This window comes from Myotis brandtii, unplaced genomic scaffold, assembly GCF_000412655.1.
Source record: "Myotis brandtii unplaced genomic scaffold, ASM41265v1 scaffold1223, whole genome shotgun sequence".
In the NCBI taxonomy this organism is placed as follows: domain Eukaryota; kingdom Metazoa; phylum Chordata; class Mammalia; order Chiroptera; family Vespertilionidae; genus Myotis; species Myotis brandtii.
In genome coordinates, this window is record NW_005354265.1 from 749426 (window position 1) to 769774 (window position 20349).

The window sequence follows — 20349 nt, forward strand, 5'->3', positions numbered from 1 at the left end:
CCAGCCACAGCCCCTGCCACAGCCCCAGCCCCTGCCCCAGTCCCAGCCATAGCCCCTGCCACAGCTCCTGTCTCAGCCCCAGCACCAGCCCAGGCTCCAGCTCCCTCCACCCACCAGCGAGTGAGCAGAGGAGTCAGCTACAAAGCCAGCTTCCAGATTAGCAGGCTCCCAGGACGAGGGTGATTAATCAAATGTGCAGCTGGCTAAATGAGACCCCACTGGCCCGCAGCTTTCCAGGGCCCTGGGCCCCACAGCCCTGCCTCAGCTGGAGCTTTCTTCATAGGCGGGAGCTGCCAGTTCAGCTACACAGAAAGGGCTGGGAACTGGGGGCAGGGCCCTGGTCGCCCGCCCCAGGCTCAGCCCGGCTCATCCTGCCTGTCCCAACCCCACAGGCCCACACGTGGGAGCCACATCACCTGCTCCAATGGCTCCCTGAGCGATTTTATGTTCCCTCTTCCCAGGCCCTTCCGACAAACCCAGCGACCCAAGAGCAGGAGAATGGACCTTGTGGCTAAGAGCAGAAGGCTTTCACCGAACGCCTAAAACAGGGGTGTCTTCCTCCTCTAAGGGGAGGGTTGGGTGCCGCTGGGGGAGTTCAGATGGGCCTGATGGGACAGATGGGGGAGAAGACACTGGGAATGCCCCTCCTGATACTCCCGAACGCGCTGGCAGCCTCCACGGAGCAGGGATGGGAGCAGCTGACCCCCAACCAGGCTCTGGCCCAGCCTGGTAACTGGGCCCGTGGAGCAGGGCTGACCCATATGCTGCCTCCCTGCTCAGAGTGTCCCCAACCCTGAGCCTCTGCTGAGTTGCAAGGTCAAGGTTCACGCTCATTACCTCTCACCTGGGCCATCACAACGCCCGCTGCACTCATGCCCTGGCCCCTGCTACGATCTTCTACACTGGCTTCCAGAATGATCTTTCTAAAACAAATGGCTCCTCACCCCCCTGCTTACACTGCTCTGTGGGTCCCCAGGGGTGCTCCTGAGAAGAACCCTCTCCTCGCCTGACATTCAAGGCCTGACCCCCAGCTCTCCCGCTCCACCTCTTCTCCCTGACCTCCCACCCTTTACACCATCCCCCAGCCCAACACCTTGCACCCCAACTTCAGTCAAGATGAACTCTGCAGGAGGTGGTTCCCCATATCCCCCTGCCTTCTCATACCTCCCTCACATCCCTGCACTTGCTGTGCCCTCTGCCTGCTGTGCCCTCGTGGGCCGGCCCCGAGCCCAGAAAGGCTTCCTTAACTCCTCCTGTCTCAGCTCGAGCCCATGTCCTCTTTGATCCTTCTGTCTTTTGCTTCCACTCTCGTTAGAGCAATTTGCTTCCTGGACTGTAACTGCCCCACCCCGAGTGTGGGAGTCGGTCAATTCTGAGTCTATTTCTAAGTTGTCCATTTCTAAGTCGTCTATTTCTAAGTCTGTGCCAACGTTGACGGGCACAGAGTCTGACAGAGTGAGGAGCAGTGTGTGTGCACTGAACACATAAGTGGGCAGAGAATGCACGAATGCATGTGGGTCCCTCAGCACTCAGGCTCAGAAAGAGAGGCGAAGCACACCCCCGAAAGGCCCACCGGTAAGCAGACTGGTCAGCGCTGCACGGACAGCCCCCCAACCCGTGCCGGGCACCAAGGAGCAGGTCTGGGAGCGGCTGTGCTATCAGGGAGGCTCCCGGAGGAGGTGCATGGGATTGCGAGAGCTAGAGATGAACTCGGAGAAAAGCAGGTGAAGGCAGGAGACAGAATAGCTCAAGTGGGCTCGAGGGTCAGCAAGCAACCCCCCGGGCAACTGGCTGGAACACAGGGTGAATGAAGAGGAGGAGAGGTGTGGCCCGGAAGTCGTGAATACCAGAGTCAGATGGGACAGGCCCTTGATAGTATCCCTCCTGGGCTGCTTGATTCTTGTAGTGATGGCGACCTTACTGTCCCCGGACAATTATAATGATTCGAAGAAGGAGGGGTTAGGATGGCCTGCCACGCCGGGCTGGGGAGTTAGACTTCATTCTGCAGGCAACAAAGGCCTGCCAACTCCCCAGCAGAATGACATCTCCGGGTTCATATTTTAGAAGCATCCAGTAGGGTTGGATAGAGACGGTAAACTGGCAACGCGATCCAGCCTTTTTCTCCTGCCCCAAAGCCCTAGAAAATGACATTACAGATTTTCTACGAATTAATCTTTAGCGGCACTGTGAAATAACAAGGGCTGTCCTCGGCAGGCCAGAAATTGTAAGGCATCGCCCAAAGGCAGAAGGCAGAGAGATATGATGGAGGGAGGGAGGGACTGGCTACATAATTTGCAGTGACCATAAAAAACAAACAAACATGTGGGGCCCTTGTTAAAAACTATTTAAAATTTTACGATGGCAACAGCAGAGCATCAACGCCAGTGTGAGACCCTGTGAAGTAGGGAGCCTTGTGTGACTGCCGAGGGCAAATGCCCATAAAGCCAACTCGGGAGACAGGAAACCATAGCGGCAATCCCTCGAAGGAAGGCCTGTGGCAGGCAGAACGGGGCAGCTGGAAGGAACAACTGGCCCACAGGTGGGAACTACAGGAGCCTCCTGCTCTTGCCACTGTCTGGGCTTCCAGGGTAGAGGAGCCAAGGTCTGCAGTCCTTCCCCCAACCCTTGGTTGTTCCAGGCAGGGCCCTTTGTCCCCAGGGGTGAGGAGGGATGAATGTTTGAGGGACAGGACGCCCTGGAAGGCTGAACAAATCAGAAGCAAATGGGTCACCTCATCCAGCAGCATTTTCTCCCCACCTCCACCCCCAACAATTAGAGGCCAGCAGGGTGCAGTAAACAGACATTGCATTCCTCAGAGATAGATAAGGGGGAGCCGCAAATACAAAGTGGAGCACACGTGCAAAGACTGCTGGGTATGAAAGGAAAACCAACCATGTGGACAGACGATATCCAACTCCAGGACAGAAGGCAGGGCCTGTGGAGAAATGGATCCATGGATTCCTTGAACCAACCTAGCGTCATAATAATGAATGGTGGTCAAGATTTAGCTGGCACCAGAATCACCTAAAGGGATCGCTGAAACAGACGCTGGGCCCCACTCACGGAGTTTCTAATTCAGTAAGGCTGGGATGGGGCTCCAAGCTTGACATTTTAGACGATATCCAACTCCAGAACAGAAGGCAGGGCCTGTGGAGAAATGGATCCATTTGAACCAACCTAGCGTCATAATAATGAGTGGTGGTCAAGGTTTAGCCGGCACCAGAATCACCTAAAGGGATCGCTGAAACAGATGCTGGGCCCCACTCACGGAGTTTCTAATTCAGTAAGGCTGGGACGGGGCTCCAAGCTTGACATTTGTGACACGTTTCTAAGTGATGCTAATGCTGTTGGCCCAGGGACCACTCTTTGAGAACCAAATATCTAGACACAAGGGCATCAACTAGAGTCAGGGGATTGTAAATAGTCCCATAAGTGACAGCTCGTTGGGCTGTTAGCATAAATTATCTGGAAGAGAGATGTAAACCCAGAGCATAAAAGATTACTGACCTGGCAAAGGCCAAGTGGAATTTATCCCAGGAATGCCAGGTTGTTCAAAATCAATCAATGCAATGCATCATATTAATAGACTGAAGGACAAAAAACCACGTGATCATCTCAACAGACGCAGAAAAAAAGCATTTGGCAACATCCAACACGCTTTCATGATAAAAGCACTCAATGGACTCATAATAAGAGGAAACATCCTCAACCAGATAGAGGATGACTACAAAAACCCACAGCTAAGAGTATTTAATGGTGAAAGACTGAAAACATTCCCCCTAAGATCAGGAATAAGACAAGATGTTGGCTCTCCCCATTTCTATTCAATATTATACCAAAGGATCTAGCCCGGAAAACCAGGTAAATAAAGGAAATAAAAGGCACCCAGATTGGAAGAGAAGAAGTAAAACCACCCCTATTTGGAGATGACATGATCTTCTATATAGAAAATCCTAAGGAATCCCTCCAAAAATATATAATAAATGAGTGCAGCAAGGGTTCAGGATACAAAATCGATGTACAAAAATCAACTGTAGCCTGGCCAGTGTTGCTCAGTGGTTGAACATTGACCGTGAACCAGGAGGTCAAGGTTCGATTCCTGGTCAGGGCACATGCCCAGTTGTGGGCTCAATCCCCAGTGTGGGGTGTGCAGCCAGTCGATGACGTTTCTCTCTCACGGATGTTTCTTTCTCTCTATTCCTCTCCCTTCCTCTCTCTTTCTCTCTAAAAATTAATAAAAACATATTTACAAAAACAAATAAACAAACAAAAACCCTCCACAGAACTGCTGACCAGAAGAATGGGAGCAGTGGGGGAAGAGAAAGTTGATGAGCAGTTTGTCAGGTTAGACTGGAGGAATAGTTCCAGAACCCAGCTAGGATCCTATATAATAAAAGGCTAATATGCAAATCAACCAAATGGCGGAATGACTGGTCGCTATGATGCGCACTGACCATCAGGAGGCAGATGCTCAGGCAATGGTGGTGGCAGGAGCCTCGGCAGTGCTAAGGATGTCCGACTGATAAGCCATCAGTTGGACATCCTCTGAGGGCTCCCAGACTGCGAGAGGGCACAGGCCGGGTTGAGGGACCTCCCCTATGTGCACGAATTTCATGCATCAGGCCTCTAGTTAAGACATAAGAAGAAAAAGAGCAAGTTGAGACATGATCCCAGTGTCTGTCTAACATAAAATTTGGAGCGAGAAAACATAAAGCAACACTTGAAGAAATAAAAAGAAAACATCACAGTAATGAAGAAATAGCATAGCAAGCGCAGGCATGACACACTACAAAGCCTCACCCACAAGCACTGTCTGTGACTCCAGAAAAAGAATAAATATTTTAAAACGTAAAGCTTCAAGGAGAGAAAAAAAATCAGTTTACCCACAAATTTGCCTCAGACTTCTCACCAACAACACTAAATGCAAGGAGGCCGTGAGGATTATCTTTAAAGGTGGTTGGGAACATGATTATGAACACAGGCAAATTCGTATTCATGAGAACGCAAAATATAGACATGTTTAGAAATGCAAGGACTTGCCCTGCCCGGCTGGTGTAGCTCAGAGGTTGAGCTTCCACACAGGCACCAGGAGGTCACAGGATCCATTCCTGGTCAAGGCACATGCCCTGACTGCAGGCTTGATCCCCAGCAGGGGGCATGCAGGAGGCAGCTGATCGATTTTGATGTTTCTCTCCCTCTACCTTCCCCTCTGTCTAAAATCAATAAAAACATATTTTAAAATAAAAGAAATGCAAGGACGTGTAAAGTTTCAATCACAGTTCCCATCTGAGGTGATATTCTAGTGAAAAGAGGAAGTAAATCCAAGAGAAAATCATGAAGAAGCAGCAGTGAGACCTATACAATAAAGAGGGTGAATGTTACGGAATGTAAGTCATACCTCACTGTGCTTAACTGAAGGAAGCGCAGGAGGAGGAGGAGGAGGAGCAGGGGGAGGAGGAGCAGGGGGAGGAGGAGAAGGTAGTGGAGGAGGAGGAGATGACAGCATTATAGTCAGGATCAAACAAGAAAGTCTGCTATCATTCCTGTTACTCAGCAGCTATCTGGAGATCCTGTGCAATGCAATTTAAAAAAAAAAAAAGCAAGCAGTGTAAATATTGGCAAGGATATAACCATTAAGATTTGTGAATGATAGGACATCAGAAAACTGACAAACCATGAGCCCTACTAAGAAAATTCAGCCAAGTGGCATGATTTAAGAGGCAAATATTTCAAATAATTTATACCCAGATTATATATAAAGGACTCCTAAAAAACAATAAGAAAAAGACAAGTAATCTAATAGAAGATGAGGGGGCGGGGGAAGCATGTTTAAGAAATTCAGAAAAAAGAAAATAGCTTTGGTCAACACATTTATGAAAAGATGATCGATCTCACTAGCAATCAAGGAAGGACAAAAGAAAACAACAAAATCTCTTCACCCATTAATCAGGCAAAACCTTTCAGTTGATAAGATCAAGTCTGGTAACACTGTGGAGAAATGGCTAACCTAATCCACTGCTGGTATGAATATAAATTTGCACAGTCTTTATGGAAACTTTTCGGCAGTATCTATGACAGCTGTGGATGCTTATGCTTTCAACCATGTCAGTGTGTGTGTGTGTGTGTGTGTGTGTGTGTGTGTGTGTGTGTGTGCCCCGACTAGGAATCGAACTGGCGACCTTGCCATGCACTGGACGACGCTCAACCAACTGAACCACACTGACCAGGGCAGCTTTTTTAAAATAATGAAACATTCCCATGTCTATCACTACAGAATGGTCAAGTAAATGATGGTCCATCTATTGTAGATGATGCTATAGTACAAGTAAAAAGAATGAGTTGAATATACACTGAGTGGCCAGATTATTATGACCACCTGACATAGATCAACTATGAAGTGAAAATGAAAATTAAGTGGCAGCAATAACAGATGATAGGATCTCTCTCTATAGAGATCCCCTCCGCACTGATAAAGCCTGCAGTGAGGTCTGTGATGGGAAGAAGTCGATAAGGGAGACTTTGGTTTTCTTTGTGCTTTTTTGTTTACAATGAAAATGTGTTCAAGAAATAAGGTGATTATTTGTTCACCAATGTTCATAGAAGCATTATTCACAATAGCTAAAGGTGGAAACATGTTCACCAGCAGGTGACTGGGGAAAAAAATTATGGTAGAAACATACAATGGGATATCATTCAGCCTGAAAAAGGAAAGAAATTCTGACACATGCTACCACAGGGATGAACTTGGAGGACATGATGCTAAGTGAAACAAACCAGACATAAAAAGACAAACACTGCATGATGGCACTTACCCGAGGTCCCTAGGGTAGTAAAATTCATAGAGCCAGATTGCAGAATGGTGGAAGCAGGGGCTGGCGGGGGAGTGGGGGGGGGGCAGGAAGTAGGGAATGGAGAGTTCGTGTTTAATGGGTACAGGGTTTCAGTTTGGGATGATGAAAAAGTTCTGGACAGGAACGGTTTATAGTTGCACAACTATATGAATATACTTAATGCCACGACACTGTACACTTAAAAATGTTAAAATGGTAAGTTTTATATTATGTATATTTTACCCAATTAAAAATGATGAATAAAAATAGCGATGCATGCCATTATAAAAATAGTAATAATAATAAATAAAGTGAACTGAACTGATGCTGAAGGATCCCCTTCATTAAAAAACATATAGACTGGGCAATATATTACCAAAAAAAATGTCCATATAGAACCAAGCTCAAAATAAAGAATGGATCATACAGAAGTGCCAGAAACAACAAGGGAGCTACAATGCGGAGACGAAAGCGGAAGCCAGCCTGGAGGAGGCCCACGGAAAGCTCAGATGGACAGAGGCTCGGGGACTAGAGGCTGAAAACCGCACCGTCAACTCCACAAACTGGGCCTCAGCCTGTGGGAGCTGGTGAGGCAGTAAAGTGGGCCCCCTGCACAGCAGGGATTGTGGCAGCGCTGCTCCATCCATAAAGGTACTTAGAAACACAACGCTCCTTAGGGGGAGCAGCACGGAAACCATTCACAGACAGCGAAGCAGGAAAAAGTCACACATGAGTAATGAAGACCCTCAGCTTCTGCCACCGGTGGGTGTGGGGTCTAAATCGGCACCACTCACCAGCATGGAAACGCAGAGCTGTAAGTTGAGCATGTAAACCGTCCAAGATCCGGGAGACACTCGGGCCCAGCAGAGACACACAACCATGTTTCAGGGAAGGATGTTTGAAGGAGGCAGGAGTAGAGGTCTATCTGTGCCACCGATTTTGATATTAGCCTTTCCCGCGGAGCCTCTCCTAAGGCCCCCTCCCCAGCCTGTTTAATTGCATAGTTTTCCTCTCTGCTGTGAGCTCCTCAGAGAGTGGCAACGCCAGCCTGCTCCTGTTGATTTCCCCCACTTCTAGCCCAGGGTCGAGCCCGTCGTGGCTCCATAAATGACTGTTGAAATGAATGAAATTAATGTGTGTGTTCTGTCGTGTTGTGGGAATTCACATTAGGAGTCTCCTGGGGAATGAGACTCGGAAGGAGCTGGAAACACGGCTGGCTCCCTCTTCCTCTCCTCCTCTTCTCTCTCGCCCTCCTGCTCCCCATCTGTGCTGGGAGGAGACAGCATCAATTCTCAACGCAATCAAGCACTGCCCCTAATTCAGCCTCTCCTGAGTACCATGAAGCGTCGGTGAGCGTGGTACCTGTGCACCATCTTTCACTCTTCTCCCCGCTTCCAGCGTGCTCATGACCTGTTACTGAATGCACGCTGCAAGTATTAGCTCGTTTAATCCTCACAGCTTTTGTACTAGCCCCGCTCTGCAGAGGAAGAAGCGAGGCTCAGAGTGGTGATGTGACTTTCCCTGGCCACAAAGCCACAGACCGGCAGGGCCAAGGTTCAAACCCCAGACCTCTTAGATTCCAGAGCTGCAGTCGCCGCCTCTCCCACCAATCTCCCTCTGCTTCCTTCTCTCCTGCCCTCCCAGCCGCACTGCCTCTCGCTCACCCACTCCTTAGCTCACACTGTGTCTGAGTCACATATCTTTTGGCAGACAAGTGAGGCTGGTGGTGGGACATGGGTGGCCAGGTGGGTGGTGAGTACAAGTCTGGGTTGTCTTTTTGTAGCTACCAAGCATTGTCCTGGGGAAGCACCTGGAGCCCATGACCTCTTGTGGGCCGCCTGCAGGGTCCCCCAGGTGAAGGAAAGAGCAGCCGAGGGTCCATCTGCAAATGTGTGCCTGTGAAGACCGGAAGCTGGCCCTGGGCTGGCCTTGACAATCAGACGCAGAGCCTGCCTTCCTAGGACGGTGACAGCGGCCGAGGGGTGGGGCTTTCCTTTAAGACTCTGGGCTTCATGGCCTCAGTCCTATCTGGGAGGTGAAACCCTGGTCTGGGAATCAAGAGACTAGAGATCTGAGTGTGATGCTGCCACCAACTTGGAGGACCTTGGGCAAGACAGGGCTTCTCTGAGCCTTGGGTTTCTTCACTTGTCTAATAAAACCATCACCCCAGGCCTGTCCATTCCTCGGGATGGGCCCTTTGCCAGGGGAAGGCTCAAAACCAAGGGGGCAGGATGAGGTAAGGAAAGGCGCAGAAGCTCAGGCAAGTCAGCCATCACCGAGACGGCCAGCAGCAAGATGTGTTTTTCTTTTGGGCTGGGCCAGCGCATCTCCCCGAACAGCTCCTGATAGGATGGCCTTCCCGGGCAAGCAGCTCTGGCCCAGACCATGACTAAGGCATTACAGGACCAGGAGAGAAAGAAAAGAGGAGATGAGGAAGAGGGGAAATAGAAGGAGTGATATAGGGGGTGGGGAGGAGGGAGAGAAAGAACTGGCCTCAGGATGACAAATACGGGGGTTAGCACCTACATCTGGGATAGGTGGGAGCCTCACACTAGTCCCACCTTAATCATATACAGCTCCTCTCTGAGCCTCGGTTTCCCCATATGTCATCTCAGATGTTATGACCGCCTCTGCTACATCCTCCACTTGCCTTTCAAAGCCTGGTCCATAGCTTCATTGAGCCGCCATCTCCTGCCTCCTTCCTAAATTCCTGCCTCTCACCTCTGGGCCCAACAACCTTCCACTTAAGTCCGACTCCCTTAGGTCTTGACTTACACTGTGAGACACATCACAAGCCAGGGGCCTCGCTTGAGTCACCTTTGGTCCCTCCTATAAGCACTTTACACACAGTAGATTTTTAACAAACATTCTGTTAGCAACGCAATGTGGTCTAATGGACAGATGGATGGATGCCTAAAAGGATATGGCTGCTTTGTCTGCTGATTAATCTTCTGGTCAAAACTCGTCTCCATAAAAAGCCTCCTGGATTAATTCCCAGCCACAACTCTGTCTTCAACAACTCAGCCCAAAACTTAAGGCTCCAGCTCCTGCCCCTTTGCCCTGTTCCCTCTCAAAGGCCCCTCCAGGTGCTATCTTAGTTTACCAAACAGATTCCAGCACCCTTCCAGCCTGGCCTGGCAGTCCAAAGAGCTTGGACCCTGCCACCTGCCCTCAGTTACCCATTCTCCTGGGGACAAAGGACGCTCTGTGAAAGACCCTGGAACTTCTCTGCTGCAGAAAACCCCACAAAAGTCTCCACGAGGGTTCCTGCAGGTCACAGAATTCAGGGCTCACAGGCTCAGAGAGGGGAGGTGCCCAGACAGATAGAAGACCCAAGTCCTAGCACTTCGACCCGCCCTGCAATGTACATATGTACACACCCTGGTCGTGAGAGAAGCAGAATCTCACCTTGATGCTCCTCCAGTTTGCCCATGGTCTCCATCTGCTCCACCAGGTCATTCGAATTCCACTGGCTCATCCCGATGAGAATGGCATTCTTCCCTTCAGCCACCTCCTCTGTGGAAGAAGCAGAGATGTGCATGAGCAGGGAGGGCAGGGTACAGGTAGTCCTGACAGGAGCTTATATCTGAAGGAGTACTTATGCCTTCCTTTGACTTGAAGTGTCTGTAGTTATGACAGGTACAAGGCATTCAGGAATTTTTCATCCAAAGAAAGTCAGGAGAGAGGCTGAAAACCCACAGAAGGCTCCATTTCTAGTCCTACGAGAGATATTTCTTGAAAGGAAGTGTGCTTGGGGGTGGAGGGGGTCCTTGCCACCGCTAGCAGTTTTTCTTTGGGTCAGTGACTTGCCTTCTGAGCTTCAGTTTTTCCATCAGTAACATGGGACAGGAAGTCTCACTCACAGAGCTGTTGTGAGGACTAACCGAGATAATGGGTGTAAAGGCCTCGGTGCATAGAGGGTGGTCATAAGCGAGCGATATCACGGCCATTTCTTCACATGAGAAGTGAGTTGCCATCAGTATTTGAGTGGACCTGGATTTGAGTGGGGCAGGGGCAGCTCTAGAGTAACTGGAAGAGCAGAAGATTTCTGCTCTAAGCAAGCCTTGAGCTGTGTAGAACCCTTAGCCCACGTCGTAACTTTATGAACTTATTAATGCCTTCATTCCTCATCCCTAGTCCTCCCCTCAACCCTGTCTGTATCTTTGCTCTTTCCCAGTCTGAGCTTGGTGATTACTCTGAGAGAAATCGATGGGGCCACATTCCCTAATCACACTGAATACAGGGCCCTTTGTCCCACACATCTGATGTAGTCCCTCATCCCAGAAAGGGGCATTTCCTCAAGAACAAACCCACAGAAGTGGCCGCCCTCTCTCTTTGAAGGGCCTTCCTGGTAAAGAGCTTTGTGTCCTCCCTTGTGGAATAGACATTAAAGAGTGGTGAGGAGAATCCTCAAGCTCAAGATAACCAAAAATAAAGGGACGAGACCCATTTCACTGCCAAAGAACTTTACAGAGCAGGTGGGACCAATATGGTGGATCTGAAGCTTGGGGCGCTGTCCAGAGTTCTGAAATCCCCTAGAACTCAGTAATCTAGGACCCATGTCTGGCTGGGGTCTGGATCATGATGGTGGTGATGATGATTCCTGAGTTATTTGATTTATTTGATTGCTTTAACAACACATCAAATCCTTACTATGCACTGAGATTATTATAGGTGCTTTTAAAATATTAATTCACTTAATTTTCATAAAATGCTAAAAAAGTACAATTATTATCATCTCCATTTTAGGCATGGAGTAGTTCAGGAATTTGCCCAATATCACTGTCGAAAGCCAGAATTGAAACCTAAATATACTATTTCAAGAGTCCTTAAATCTTCCCAGCTGGTGTTGCTCAGTGATTGAACATTGACCCATGCACCAAGAGTTGCTGGTTCAATTCCAGGTCAGGGCACATGCCCAGGTTGTAGGCCTGATCCCCAGTGGGGGGCATGTTGGAGGCAGCCAATTGATGTTTCTCTCTTATTGATATTTCTATCGCTCTCTCCCTCTCCCTTTCTCTCTCTCTAAAATCAATAAGAACATTTTTTTAAGAGTCCTAAAATCTTGTCTTACCGATGGCCTGCCATGGGCATCCTGTATTGGCTGCCCAATACTCCAGCCAGGCACCACTCACACCAGACAATTTACTCAGTGTGGTGTGTTCCATCCGGGCAGCAGTGTACACCTCTTAGCAGCACTGTGCTCTGGGAAGAGCCCTGACCGGGTCCCAGTCCAGAGAGTGCTATGTGAGCCTGTGCTTTGCATACATCCCTCAGCTTCTCCTGTGTTTTTTCCCTTAAATGGGAACAACAACTCTAGTTTTACAACTCTGCCTAGCAAGCTGCCATGAGGACAATGACATACTACATTTGCAAAAGCTTCACAAGCCAAAATGCTGTGAACAAACATCAGGTAGAATCACTCTGGGGGAAGGAGGACACCAAGGGGTAAGAGCTCAGTTCAGTGTTATGTTGACTCCTTCCAATCCTGCTAGATATATGCCCTTTGACAATAATGTAGCTTTCTGAGCCTCAGTTTCTTCATCTATAAAATGACATCCCAGTCACGGCTATGCCATAGGATTGCCGTGAGGCTTAAATGAGACCATGAAGGTGAAGTGTTTACACAATAAGAGCACAGCAGTGGGTATCAGCACATGAAGATGATGGTCCATCATCACCTCCACCCCAGAGGATGTGGTGTATGCCCCAACATTCCCCACATATGCTGTGCTCTGCCCCTGTGACCCTGCCCCAGACCCAGAGGGGGTAATCAGCCGGTACCCCACTGAGAGTGCTGTGTCTCCTGGCTCTCCGTTGCCCACTTGTTCATTCGAGCATTCCTTCTACAATGAGTGGACTCCTGAGCACCTACTGTGTGCAGTGTGACATGACCTCTACCCTAATTTATGAAATAAATAAATAAATAAATAACTCTGGTGCAGGAGATGAGCATGCTGGGGGTCCTGGTCCAGTGCCCGGTATGCAGTAGGTGCTTACACATCTTAGCTCTCGTTTTTCCTACAATGTGCAAGCCCTATTCCTGGGGTGTGTATGAGGCTATCAGAACCCGAGGGTTCTCCCAGGCTCTGAGGTCGGAGCATGCCCACTTCTGCACCATCCTCGGCCTCTTTCCTCTCTTCCTAGTTTTGTGCATGGCCCTCCTCCATCTTGCCCTTTTGGTCTTTTGTCTGTCTTTCTAGTAGATGTGTCTTCCTCTCCAACTCCCACCGTGTTCCTCTATGACTCAGATCTGTCCCACTCAGATCTGATCTTGCCAGATCCCTTCCATTGATCTCTGTCCCTCTTGGTCCTTGCATTTCTCTGTGCCTCTCAGGCTCCCAGTGCTCTCGGCCACCTCTGTCCCTCTCTCTGGGTCGACCTCAATCACGCTCCATACTCTTTGCTCTTCCTCTCTCTTTATCCCAGCACCTGTCTCTCTCTCTTCTCTCTGGGAAGATGTCTCTGTCTTGATCGCTCTCACTCTCTGGGTTTCTCTTTCTTTCTCTGGGTCCTGCCCCTCAGGAACTCTCTGCCCATGCAGGTCTGTCGTGCTTTCTCTGGTCTTCTCTCTCTCCTTCTGAGTCACTGTCTCTCTTTCAACTCTCTCTGGTTTGTGTGTGTGTGTGTGTGTCACTCTCAACCTTCTCTGGGTCTCCCTTGCTCTCTCTCCCTCTGCTTCTCATCTTTTCCCTGACTTCCTTGGGCTCCCTGCTCCTCCACCACATCCCTGTCTCTCCAGCTGCTCCCCACCCTCCCTTCTCTGTCCCCTGCTCTCAACACTCAGCCTTCAGATTCTCACTATGTTCCCTGAGAGGCAGTGAGAACACACACACACACACACACACACACACACACACACAAGATTGCTCCTTTCGGAGTCATTCAGGCAAATCTGAGCTCCAGGTCTCCGCTCTACTTCCCCTCACTGTGGTACGTGCCTCCCATCAGGGCCCAGAGAGGCCACAAATGGCTTCTCTGGATAAATGTCCTGCTTATTGATTTTGCTTTTCGGCTTCTGGTGAGTGTTCCCTGCACACCAATTCTCATCCCCGGTGGCCTCCGGTGTGGACACAGTGTCTGCATCTATGTCACTCCAACTGAGCCCGTCCCTGCCCAGACTAGGTGTCAGGCTGAATCCCATCCAGAGGCACCACAAACCTGGCCTGGACCCCAGACTGACTCCAACCCTGACCAAAGCCTGGATATACCCCTTTAAGCACAACCTCCGGTGCCGGAAGGAAAGCCTTTCTTCCTCCCAGGCCTGTTTCTGCGGGATCCAGGGGCCTTCAGAGCAGGAAATCTCCTTGCCCCACACCAGGAAGAGGTCACCTCCCGCTCATGGATCGAGGGCGTGTCCCCTTCTGCAGTTGGCCAGTCCAACACCGAGCATCACCCTTTGCATCGGGCCCACGATGTCAGTTTTTCCAAGGACCTGGATGAGCATTGCTCTGGGCCTCCGGGAGACAAGATCGCTACCCCTCCCTAGAGCTGTTTGACACCAGCTCCATTCCCTCACCCGCGGCCATCACCCCTACTCTCTCTTCACTGCAGCTGAAAGGACCCAAATTCTGCCACCGTGAAGCTGAAGCTGCTTTTCGGAATATTGATTTTAAACTGTTAAACAAAACTCAGACAGAACCTTCGACCCACCCCCCTTTCCTGCCCGAGAGATTCAGACAGACAAGCCTGCTTTGGGAAGGCGAGTTTAGGGTGTCACCTTAGCCTAACTGGCATTAAGTGTGGTAAACAGGGGGCCTGTTAGCTAGATACCCAGTGCCCCATTATCTCTGAGTCATTTGGCAAGGATGTGCCCGCCATGTGCGGTCCACCTCCTTCCACTCCCTGCAAATGGCCCATTCTCGCTTCTGAAACCTAATACCCTGTCCCCCCATCCTCCAACCTTCTCCTTTGTCCATAAATGTCTTATATGCCCAATGTTGCCTCCCTGTCTTTGGAATTTTCATGGAATTATCTTGCCCATGTAAACTCCTCGTGCACATGTCCTGAGGCTACTAGGTCAAGCCTGCTCTCCCGCCTCCTACTGGGGCAGCGGACTGACAACACTAAGTGGGCACCCCCTTGCTCACTCTTGGCACACACGCCTTTCTGCTCATTCTTCCGGTAAAAGCTTCGCGCTGGCTGTTCCCACTGCCCAGAACACTGTTCCCCCAGATACTCACATGGTTCATTTCTTGTTATTCAGTTCGCAGCTCATGGCCATATTTGAAGGCTTCTTACCATCAACCAGTCACTGTGTCACACTCCCTTGTGTTATATTGGAGGGAGTTCCCTCATTATTTAAACAGTATTACTGAGATGTAGTGACATTTAGTTAAGTCTACACATTTAAAATGTACAATTTGAGGGAGAACCTCTCTATCATTTACTAGTTGGGATGCTGCCTAATTCAGATAAAAAGTAGAATGTACAACTTGATAATTTTTGACATGTGGACACACCTGTGGAACCATCACCCCAATGGAGACAGTGAATGTGTACCCATCGCCCTCAGAAGTTTTCTCCTGTCCCTTTTTAGCCCTCCTTCCTGCCCCAGGCAACCACTGATCTGCTCCCGTCACTACCGATTTGTTTGCATTTTCTAGAGTTTTATATAAATGGAATCATACAATATGTACTTTCTCCATCTGACTCCTTTTACTCAGCTTGCTTATATTTGAGATTCACCCACGTGGTGTGTGTATCCGTGGTTCATTCCCTCTTACAGCCGAGTAGCATTTCATTGCATGAACGTTTATCTAGTCGCCCCCTGATGTACATTTGAGTTGTCTTTGGTTCAGAGCTATAACAAATGAAGCCGCTATAAGCACTCATGGCCCTGTCCCAGGTGAAAGATGCATGCTTTCCTCTTGGGTCAATTACCTAGGATTGGAAGGGCGGGCTCATGGGGCAGTTCACTTTGATTGACTTTTTAAGAAGTTGCAGTCCACTTTCTAAAATGGTTGCACCATTATCCACTCCCATCAGCAGAGTTTGAACGTTCCAGTTCCTCCGTATCCTGATCAATTTTTTTAAAATATATTTTTGTTGATTTCAGGGAGAGAGAGAGAGAGAGACGGAAACATCAATGATGAGAAAGAATCATTGATCTGCTGCCTCCTGCACATCCCCTATTGGGGATCGAACCTACAACCTGAGGAATGTGTCCTGACTGGGAATCAAACCATGACCTCCTGGTTCACAGGTCGATGCTCAGCCACTGAGCTACACCAGCTGGGCCTGATCAGTTGTTTTAATGAGCTGTCATAATAGGTGTGTAGTGGTATCTCATGGTTTTAGTTGCATTTAATGACTAATGATGTTGAGCATATTTTCATTTTTTTGTCATTCATGCATATTTTTTGGTGAGGTGTCTGTTCCTTTATGTTATTTTATTTATGCGAATTATCAATATAATCTACATGCTTGTATATTGTCTTACCACCACCGCCCATCAGCACTAAAGTGCAGGCTCCAGGGGGCTGGGACAGGACCTACTTACCCCTGGAATCCCACCTGGTGCTTGATGGGCAGATACTAGTAAACTTGGAAGAGTGGATGAATGAGTCTGATTTCTGGCTCCTGTTCTCTCTGACTCTGTGTGGCCGATGGGATCTAGGCTCCAGACCAGACCAGCGGCCACTCCCTGTCCTGCCCATACAGTGAAAGGACATCTGGGGAGCCATGGCCTGGTCCACCAAGGTTGGAGGGCAGAGTGAGGGGATGTGCCTGAAACCCAGGCCCTGTCAGAGCTGGGGGGCCCTCGGGCTTTTGAGTTTGAACTTTCCAGTTCCTCCGTATCCTGATCAGTTTTTTTAAAAATATATTTTTGTTGATTTCAGAGAGGGAGAGAGAGACAGCATCCAATCAGGGGCATCAGCCACCCCCAGCCCCAGGGCTGCTGCCTTGGCCTAAGGAGCCAGCATGCTGCCCCAGAGCTGTTATAGACCCAGAGGGCTCCACACTCCTGCCTGACCAACCCCAATCCCTCCTATGCCTTCCATATATACACCAGAGCCCCAGAGCCCAAGAGCCTCCCCTCTGCTACTAGACCATGAGCAGTGAGGGTCTCTCATCCCACCTGGTAACCCAGCACTGGGCCAAGGGCTGGAGCTTAAGGAAGGAAGGAAGGGAAAAGCCCATATTGCAGTAACAAGTCAAAGAAAAAGGCCTGACCTGGCCATTCAACTCCTGGGTTCCAGCCCCTTCATCCCCACCCTGGTGTGTGATCTTGGGAGGTCCCTTCCATGGTCTGGCCTCAGTTTCCCCATCATGCACTGAGGAGGAGGAGGACCTGGTGTCCCAGGGGCCTGTTCAGTGCTGACACCTGCCAATACAGTCTCACGAAGGCTGGAGTGGGAACGCCGAGGCAACAGGATGCAGGGCCTGCTCAGGTGGGGATAGAGACCACCCTCAGGTCAGGGTCAGGGCTCAGCCTAGCTGGAGAAAGGAGGCCAGGGAAATGGCCCTTCCAGGAATGCCCAGGAAGCTGGACACCCATGGCCTGGCCCATATGCCGAGAGGGCAGGCCAGGTGGGGCCTGGACCAGCTCCTGGGAGCAGAGAAGAAGGATGGCTTCACCTCCTACTGCCTTAAACCAAGGAAACATGCAGAGGCCTTGTCCAGGGAGTCCACACAGAGCAGACAGGAAGGCGGGGAGGTGGCAACTCAGAACTAAAGAGGATTCTCTGACCTGTGGAAGCCGTTCCTGTGGCTGAGGGCTAGGGGTGCTCTGCAAGGGCGATGGGGGAGGGAGCAGAGACACGAGGCTGGTGGGGAGTGCCGAGAGGTGGGGAACCAGCAAAGAGACAGAGAGTCTGGAATTCTGGGGTCGTAAAGAGAAGGAAAGACGAGTGGGGAGAGCGGAGGAAGAGATGGAGATGGAGGGGCCTCCAATGAGAGAGGGGTGAAAGATGAGACCAATTTGGGAACCGCAGACTGAGCGGAGAGGTCCTGGGAGGGGAGGACGGGGAGCTGAAGGAGGCAGCGGTCAGCAGGGAGGAGAGCAGACGTGTCCACAGCTGCTCGCAGGGAAAGCAGGTGAGCAGGGCCCCGAAGGATGAAGGTGATGCCTCTGCAGCAAGCCATCCTTGTCATCTGGGAATGCGAGCCCTGAGGCATTCCAAAAATATTTTAAATAAATGTGCTACAAGCATCAAAATATTGAAGCCATTGTTGTCACACTGCAGCTTAGTTGCTATGGAGGAACTCGGCTCCAATGGGAGACAGGAAATGAGCCCCAAATGGGCTGGTTTAGGGTTGGCATCAGGGAGAGGGTTCTCTGCCTAGAGCCCAGCATGAGGGAGGCTGGAGCCAGACAGCATCCCACCACCCAGCTGTGCTTCCCGAAAATCACCTGGACTGGGTATCCTCCGTTTCCCGAGGGGCAGAGCTAATAGGGAAACTGAGGCCCAGAGAAGGGGAAAGACTTGCCCACGATCACAAACAAAGTAATGGCATGGGTGAGCCCGTGCCCCGAGTGTGCTGCTCTGGGCCCAGAGGTCTTCCCAGCACAGTCTGTTTCCCCTTCAAGACCCCATTTTGCCAGGCATTTCACAGTTGGCTCTGCCTCAGAAGGCAGTTAACCCCCCAAGTATGGTGACTTCCCACGCCAGGCAAATGAGAAGTGGGGAGCCCCCTGGGCCAGAGAAGAGGCCCTTGTTCGTTCCGCCCACTCGCACACAGCGCCCGTGAGCACACCTGCGAGGGTCCTCTCTCCTGAATTCCAGACAGACACTGCCTCCCGCTGGTCCTTACGCCTGCCCTCCCAGCCCTTGCTCAGGCTGATCCCTCTGCCTGAAGTGCCCACCTCATTCGGTGCCCTCTTATCCAGTTTTTGCAAAGCTGCTTATTCTTCCATTCTGGCTTACAGAATGCCCCTGGCTATGTCCTGTGTGCTGGCCATGCACTCAGCCCTGGGTAACCACCTGACATCCTGCCCACCATTGTCTCTCCTCTGAACAGCTGCAACAGGCTTCTAACAGGTCCCTACCTCATTTTGGTTTCCCTCCCAGCCCTGGGCTAATCCTATAAGCCACTTACTGGGTCTCAGGCAGCGTCTTCTCTCCTCTTCCCCTGGCTCGCTACCTCCCTGCCATGAGGACCCCCTTCAGTTCCCAGAATGCCCCATCTTTCCTGCTTCAGCCCCATCATACCTACGGTGTCCTGCCTAGAGGGTCCTTGTCCCACTGCTCACCTAGCCTCCTCCTTCCCTCAGTTCTGCAGAGAGGATGTTAACGACCCCCCAGCCCTAACCGAGTTAGGTGCCCCTGTCCTCACTCTGAATTAACAGCTGATACTTTTCCTCAGTGTCATTATTCCCCATTCTGATTGCATTTCCCTTTGTGAAACTGTTCAATGCTTGCCTCTCCCACTAGACCAGTGGTTCTCAACCTTCTGGCCCTTTAAATACAGTTCCTCATGTTGTGACCCAAACATAAAATTATTTTCGTTGCTACTTCATAACTGTCATGTTGCTACTGTTATGAATCATAATGTAAATATCTGATATGCAGGATGGTCTTAGACGACCCCTGTGAAAGGGTCGTACGACTGCCAAAGGGGTCGCGACCCACAGGTTGAGAACCGCTGCACTAGACTGTAAGCTTGGTGGGGGCGTGGCCATGCCTGGGATATCCGAGGGACTCAGCAAGTATCTCAAAGAGTGAGTGAGTGAGTGAGTGAGTGAGTGAGTGAGTAAAAGCTGAACCCCAGCCCTCGGGGGCCCCCAGACTGAGTATGAAGAATGGAACTGAGTGTCTGAGTGGGGAGAGATATAACCACCAACAGAGATTCCTTCTTGGGGCTTCCAGAAAGATCAGCCAGCAATGATGGGAGCACGCGGTTCACTCACCTCTTGCATCAAAGAATTCATCATCTGAGCTCTCCACTGAGTCGCTGAGGACATTTCGAAGGTGCCAGGGGGCACCGCCGCCCGGGGTGGGGCCACCTGCCAAAGGGAACACACCAGTTAACCAAGCCTGAGACCAGCACGAAGGAGGTAAACCGGGCGGCCCTGGACCCAGGGTCCGTGGGTGTCCGGCATGTCCCTGCCCTCTCCCCGCTGGTGCTCAGACCCCACAGAGCCCTCCCACGGCCACGGTTTCATTTCAGCCCGTACCTTTCTGAGATAGCGCCCCGGGGGGCAACAAGTGTGCCCGTTTTCTACGCCCTAAAACGGAGCCCGAGGCAGTTAGGGGAGGGTCAAGGTGCCACGGTGCATCGGGAAGCATGAGGTAAGTTTCCCCGTGTTAACACATGATCTCAGCTGCCTAAGACAACAATGGCTGGTTTCTCGCTCACACACACTGGTTGGAGGGGGGCTTGTTCATGGCGGCCACCTTGTGATGCCATCATCTCAGAAGGAGACCCCAAAGCCTGCTGCAGCCGGAGAGGAGAGCACAGAGTCACACCCGGTCAGAGATGCTCCTTCCCGCAGGAGGCGCAGTGCTGCGCGCATTTCACTGGCCGGAGCCAGTCCCATGGCACGCCCAACCTCCGGAGAGTGGAGGGTTGGGGG

At 50.6% G+C, this 20349-nt stretch overlaps 1 protein-coding gene across 1 annotated transcript in view; it reads right to left on the reverse strand.

Annotated features, from left to right (window-relative positions):
* PITPNM3 (PITPNM family member 3) overlaps nucleotides 1-20349 on the reverse strand; it is a 73954-nt gene that overhangs the window by 49205 nt on the left and 4400 nt on the right. The window contains exons 2-3 of the mRNA XM_014533716.1: nucleotides 19684-19810; nucleotides 10239-10346 (exon numbers count right to left, since the gene is read on the reverse strand). Coding sequence (XP_014389202.1) covers nucleotides 10239-10346; nucleotides 19684-19810 — 235 coding nt within the window. The remainder of the gene's footprint in view (nucleotides 1-10238; nucleotides 10347-19683; nucleotides 19811-20349) is intronic.